Raw genomic sequence first — 6,820 nt, 5'->3', positions numbered from 1 at the left:
CACTAGATTATAAGCTCCTTCAGGGCAGCAGGGGTGTTTTGTTCATTGTCACATCCCCCAAACCTAGCCCAGTGCTTGACATGCAGTGAAAGCTCAATACACACTGAGTACCTGTAATGAGTAATGAGATTATTAAAGCTCAGAGGCTACCCAGCCTTCTCAAGGTCATCCGACAGGAAGTGGCAGAGCTAGGATTCAAATCCACACAGGCAAAGAATACCATTGTTCTATTTTCTCACTATGCCTCCCAGAAGTGAAAACAATGAAAACAAGCAGCCTGTTTGTGGGGAAGGGAGAGAAAGTTTAGGAAAGCAGCTCAGCTGGTCTCTCCCTTTCCAGAAATGACATCAATGGCCAAAAGGGAAGGGCTGGGAGGAAGCAGGTGGCATTTGCCAGGAAAGGTGGGCTGGGAGAAGAACCGGTGCGGGGCCCCACAGCATCTGCTATGAATCGGCTTGGCAGGCAGCACTGCGGGGTTCAGAGCAGACAGGTCATGGTAGGGGGATGCTGTGGACCCAGAGAGCCACATCTGGCGTGGCCCTCCCTCGGCCACATGCAGCAGCCCAGAGTTAGCATGGAGGAAATGGGTGGATATGTCAGACACAGAATCCCAGACATCTCAGGCTTACAAGGGCCTTCCTAGACAATCAGTTCCACTTCTGGCTCACCGTCTGCATCTGGTCCCAGCACGTCTTGAGTCTGTCCACCAGTATAGACCCTTCATCGAGCACCCGGTCCCCTCTTGAAAGAAAACAGCCCTGCAGAATTGTTAGAAAAGTAATGCTAACTTACCTTTGTCCTACTGTGAACGTACATCTGGCAATAAGATTTTTTAAAATTAATATATAAAGACAAGTAGCATATTTGCCTTTATTTGAAAGGCTGCTTTAAAATTTGCAGATACACATCCCTGTTGGTGTTTGAACGTGGGAGTGTTTTTCTTTCAGATCGTTTAAAAAGCACGACCCTCTGGCCCAGGAATTTTCACATGCAATGCTCTATTTCTAAGTGGATTTGTGAAAAGTTAGCCCAGGGACTGTCTTTCTCGCTGCTGTTAAAAGCTGCTGGCTACGATGCCTCTGCCCTGTGAAAAGTGTGGGGTTTTATTTTCAAATTAGATCCTAGGGTTAATTTAAAGATTATGCCAAGTGTACGTTCCCAATCCACTCATTCCATCTGACCTGCAGGAACACGTCTGCTCCGTGCTCGCCCCGCCCGACTCCTGACGGTGGCATATGTCTGATGCCTTTGATTAAAGAGAAGCGTTTGTTAGGATGTCATGTACAGTATATCAAAGGAGAACAGGCACCCGTCTGCAAGTCAGATGACAAAAGGAGCGATCAGGACGGGTACGGCTCAGCAGACGCTGTGAAGAGTCGGCTGGGGGAGTGAGTCATAATTTGGAAGTGTTCGTTAGCGGCGGTTTAGGTAATAATCACGCACAAAGTCCCAGGGTCTGCAACGTTCAGCGAAGCAAAGTGGTTTCCCAAACACCCATCTGTCCTAAGCAGAGAATTCCAACCCAACTGCAGAGCCAGCATGGCGAGGACGATTCCACAACATTTGGCAATAATTTCCAAACTGGTATTTGTCCAGCTGTTCAGTTGACAGATCTAGATTAAGAAAGCGTCTTACCTTTAATCAAAGCATGATGAAAAGCTTTTGTTTCTGAATAACAAGGCTGCCCAAGAACATCATTTCCTCTTTATTTGCACCAAAATATACATCGTTTTCTTTTTTTTTTTTAACTTTTAGAGTAATTAGCTGCCACGCTGGACCATCACTTACTTGTACTTTCTGTATCTCATGAGATGTCAGCTGTCCATCTCAGGGCTGAGAGATGAGAACAGAAACAGCGCTTCCCTCACGGAACCTCTTCCCAGACTGCTGAGTTCTCGCTCCTTACAGTGTGGCACAGCCCTGCAGCACCGGCTTCCGCTGAAACCTCTTTAGGAATGCAGAATCCCGGGCCCCAGCCCAGACCCACTGAATCGGAACCCCTAGTTCACATCGAGGTTCAGACCCCACATTCTTTCCTTTTCACGGCCTGATCTTTTTTAATAGAGAAAATGATATCTCGCTATTTATTAAAAATGCAAAGCAGGTACTTTATAAATTGTCTCTGTGTTACACTCATTCTTCAAAGCATGTTTATTAAGCATCTGGTATGTGTCCAACTCAGTACTAGGAGCAAGGACAAAACAGTGAATGGAAAGGGTCCATCCTCTTGGAATTTAAATTCTCCTACAAAAGATGTTATTTCAGAGAAAGTCTTTTTTCTCAGTCTTGAGGGTCATGTGTGACTTCTAATGCTGCAGATTCTTTCCCACAATGCTCGCGAGCACTCTCTCTGGTGCGCCACCCTTTAACACACAGTGTCGCGGGCTAGAGAGGGCCCAGGGTGCGCGGGTCGTCCTTGGGTCCCTCGGGACGCTCCAGCTCCCTTTCACACCGGAGGCAGAGGGCAGGTTTTCTGTTCTTTGTCCCATGCAGGCCCCTTCCCAGTTCTCCAGGCAATTCAAAGAACCCCAACCCAGTACCCAGGGAGAAACGCCCCTCCGATATGTGCATGGTTTCAGAGGATGAGGAGCTGGGAAAGCAGAACGCAAGTTGGGATTTTAAGTCCTGCCTGTGCCCGAAGCCAGGAGGAAGGTGGGAGGAGAGGTTTTAGCTGCCTCCCTTATCTTGGCCCTGGCACCCTCTACTGCGAGAAGGGTCCCCCCGCTTACCTCCCCATTCTCTGTTGGAGGTAGTTATCAATGTGCTGCCAGGAAGCCAGAGCAACACACTCCAGGAGAGGCCCGGTTAGGGGAGAACGGGGAAGGTCAGCCAAGGCTGGGGCTTGCTTAGCACTGCTTTCCACCCTGAGGCACGGAGCAGTCAGCTGCTAATCCAGCCCCACTGGAGTTATATTTAGCACTAATGCCCCCCGGGTCCCGAAACGTGCTTAATTTTCTCCTGAGTCCCTGGAGCTGGGGCAGCTTTTTGCCTATTTGTGTATCTTCATGGGTATTTAATAGAAATATGGAGAGGAAGCCCAGGTGATTTACTTTGCTCCGTCAGTTTCTACAAACGTCAAGGGACGACCCTTCAAGACGAAATTAGATACTGATGAAAAGCGCTCCTTAACACTTTAACAAGTGCCTGCTTTCAAACAAAGCCAAAATTATGTCAAATGGCAAAAAGCTAGAAGCAGTCTCCCTAAGCAGAGGAACAAAATGGAGGTTCCCGATTTGCCTCCTTCATTTTTCATGTTTGATTTTTTCCCAGCTTTATGGAGGTATGATTGAGAAATAAAAATCGTATGTATTTCCATGTGTAAAATCATCAGATTGGACACCTTACACTCGTACAATGTTATGTGTCAATTACCTCTCAATAAAGACAGAAAAAAATTGTATATATTCAGGTTTTCTAAATATATTTCGTTCTTTTCTTACTTCCTCCAATAATCATTGAGCATCTACTACGTGGAAATAAACAAATGACAGGAGCAGAGGCTATGTATTCTGAACTCCAGGTAGCAAGGGGGTCGGCCATCATCCCTTGAATTTCGGCAGAGGCTCAAAGGCAGTCAGAGGGCTGGGGAAGCTTCACAAAGAAGGGGAGGCTGCAGGTGTGCCGTGAGGGGAGGCCCTTGGCGCGCAGAGGTGCAGTTGTGATAACTAGAACTGCGGCTCCTGTATGATTGCTTAGGGCGTGTATTTGGCTTTCTCTGGTTGGTCCTAAGCTGGAAACGAGGACAAAAATTAGGGTAGATGTGAGTTAATGACGTGCTGGCCATTTTGGGCTGATTGTTACAGAGGTTACTATTTAGCTTCCTGGATTGCTGCTAGAGATAATAGTCTGGCTTTCTGCAAGTCTGGCTGATGTCAGGGTAGCTTTCTGGGTTAAATATTGTAGATAAAAGGGTTGGTTCCCTCAGCAGGTTGCTGCAGGCTGTGGGTCAAAGTTCCCCTTTTATATTTGGTCTGGCCATTGTCTGTTTGTATGTTCAGTCTCTTAACCATGTCCCAGATGCTGAGTGCCGTGTTACAAAGCCATATAAAAATGATGCCTGCTCTCGAGGAGTTCACTGTCTAGTAGTTACCATTGTTATTAATTTAGAAAGTTTCTTCTAATGCAATAAGACATGAAAAAGAAATGAGGAGTAAAGATTGGAATAAAAGTTTACTATATCATTATTTTCGGGTGGCTTAATTGCATTTCTTTGGTATTAGCGTATGAGGGAAGGCACACTTTTAGGCCAGTGGGTTGATACTTGGGGCAAGAAGTAGATTCTTTTGTCACTGAAATTATGGTACTTACAACATAACAAAGACTTCCTGCTCATACAGCACACACAAGGCCAGGTAAGACCTGACCCTCACGGGTAAGTTATCATCTCTAAATATGCCACGATCTCATGCACAGTGAACTGGCTCTGGGAGAGGAGCTCTGTCCCAAACATGGGCACAAGCAAGTGTGGCATATGCCACATCCTAAAGGACAGCTGCATTGGAACGAGGAATCACCAAGATTATCCTAGATTGCAAACATCTTAAAGATCTTCTCCATCCTCTCTTTTAGATCATTAACTTGCCTCTCTTTGCCACAGCTGCTGGTCTAAGACAGCTCCGAGAGTAGTCTCCTTGTGGTGGAGCCCTGAAGAGGTCATGAAGCAAAGGACAGTCAACTCATCTTCTTCCTGTTTGCTAAGAAATCAATATTTCGGCCCCTGCTCTGCTCAGAAGAAAGAATGGCCATCTCTTAAAAGAGGAGATGGGTTTTCTTGGTGAGGCATCTGATGGCAGAGATGGGAGCAGATGCTTGAAGCAGCCCATATCTCACACAGGAAGGGACTGTGTCACGGCTGACCCAGGACAGCGTGAGCTGCCTCCGCAGTGATGTGCTTTCCATCCCTGGGATGCAAAGCTGGGTAACCACTTGCCAGGGGTCCAGTGAGAATGTGGTGGACCATGTGGCAATGTCCTCAGCACCCACTCCTTTCCCACACCCCCTGTGTAACATCCATGTGATATGAATGCTCCAAGGATGGGTTCTTTTTGGTCTGAGCCAGCCAGGACAATCATAAACCCTTGGTGCAATCATTACCTGATCCAGTCAGCCCACAGCATTCTCCAGTGAGCATATGACCCAATTCAGGTCTCTGGGCCATACGGTGACACACTTCTGAAAATTAAAAATGCTTGCTCACCCTTCTGAGAGCACTTTAGGAAAGGTCATTCTCCAGTCTTCTGGAGGGCATGGTGTGCATATATGAAGCCAGGAAATGCTGCAGCCATTTTGCCACCATGAGGTAGATGAGCTTTAGGATGAAGTATTCAGATAGGATGAAGTCATAGCATAGAGATAGTAAGAAACACCATCCTTTATTTCCTAACTAAGTCACTGGATCAAACAAGCCCTGAAGCCCACCCCATTACTTCTGGTCTTCAAGTTACAAAAGCCAATAAGTCCCTTTATTGTTTGAGCTATTTTGAGTTGGGTTTTCTGTTTCTTGACCTTGAACAGAACTTATACAGAGGGGATTCCTTTCCTGGAAGAAAGACGGGCCCAGTTGACTTCTGAGGATGTTTTATCCCTCCAAACATTTCACAGACAAGATAAACATTCCCATCAAAGACTACTGCTGGGCAAACAAATTACGTATTTAACTCTAAATGCAGGAAGTTCAAATGGATCCCTAGACTCTATGGGCATTAAGAGTGCTTCCTCCTCAAATAAATATCTATTGCGTAAGGGACTGAATGGGGTCTGGGGAGCAGACAAAAGGAGGAAGAGGCTTGCCTAAGGCCTGTGATATTTGATATTCAACAAAACGCTTACTTTGCCCAGTATTTGACACTGTCACAGCAATGCCCCATCTGCTTATAAATTTGGTCTCGTTTGGCAGCAGCAGCCCTGCTATTTCTCAGATACGTCAGCATCCCAGCCATAAATGCTGATGGAGGCCTCAGGAGAACCACAGTCTACCTTCCCCTTAAATTCCTTAAGGCGGCTTTCCACTTCTGGAGGCAACCTCCCCACGTGTGCATTTTGCACACCAGGGTCTACGCCAGAGCCCTGTGGCGGACTCGGAAACTGTAAGCTCTGGGATCCAAGATAGCTATTTTTTAAATAAATGGAGATGAGCAAAGACGTAACTGTTCGCATGGATATTTCCCCTCCATCTTGGTTCTTTTATCTTCTCTGGCTGAGAGGAGCTGAACCCTGAACCTGACTTTGCACCTGAGTATGCTCATTACAGTTCCAGAAACATGCGGTCATATTTCCTTCAGAGAATGGGCAGGGGAGAGGGGGCTGGCTGTTTCCCTTTCCAGAAGGAATTCAGGGGGGCCTGTGGGAACCCTGGGATTATCAGAAGGCCTCAGCCGTCAAGGCACGGGAGGTGTCAAGATAACTTCAGTAAACTCTGTACTTCCCCAGTTCACACTTGCCAACAGTACCAGATCTCAGGCACCTCCAGATTCCTCCGCGATGGAGGAGCTTCTACAGCAAGCCAAGGAGAGGGATGGAGGAGCACAGGGCCAGCAGGTTTCATCAGATGCCTTAACTGTCCCCTCTCTGACCTTCAATCACACCCACCTGCCCGACCGTCCCCAGAGCCCTCCCTTCACGCAGCCCCACTGGCAGCCTCCCAGGAAGCGCAGAAGACTGGGGGATGTCAGGCCGTCTATTACGAGTTAGCAACAGGCTGTCCCTGACACTCTAGGCAGAGGCAAGGGTCCTGCCTCCTGAAGGTGCGTCTGCAGCCAAACTTCAGCTTCACCTCACCTCCTCCTCCCCTCCCCCCCAAATTGGAACTATCCAGAATGTA

At 47.4% G+C, this 6,820-nt stretch overlaps 1 protein-coding gene across 1 annotated transcript in view; it reads left to right on the top strand.

Annotated features, from left to right (window-relative positions):
- The first annotated feature begins 6,480 nt into the window (after nt 1-6,480).
- The window catches only part of BNC1 (basonuclin 1), a 117,311-nt gene continuing 116,971 nt past the window's right edge, over nt 6,481-6,820 (top strand). The window contains exon 1 of the mRNA XM_046652782.1: nt 6,481-6,685. Within this exon, the coding sequence (XP_046508738.1) occupies nt 6,481-6,685 (205 nt within the window). The remainder of the gene's footprint in view (nt 6,686-6,820) is intronic.

Source organism: Equus quagga, chromosome 2 (genome assembly GCF_021613505.1).
Source record: "Equus quagga isolate Etosha38 chromosome 2, UCLA_HA_Equagga_1.0, whole genome shotgun sequence".
NCBI lineage: Eukaryota > Metazoa > Chordata > Mammalia > Perissodactyla > Equidae > Equus > Equus quagga.
The sequence above is the reverse complement of the archived record's forward strand: the minus strand, read 5'-3'. Positions and strand labels throughout refer to the sequence as shown.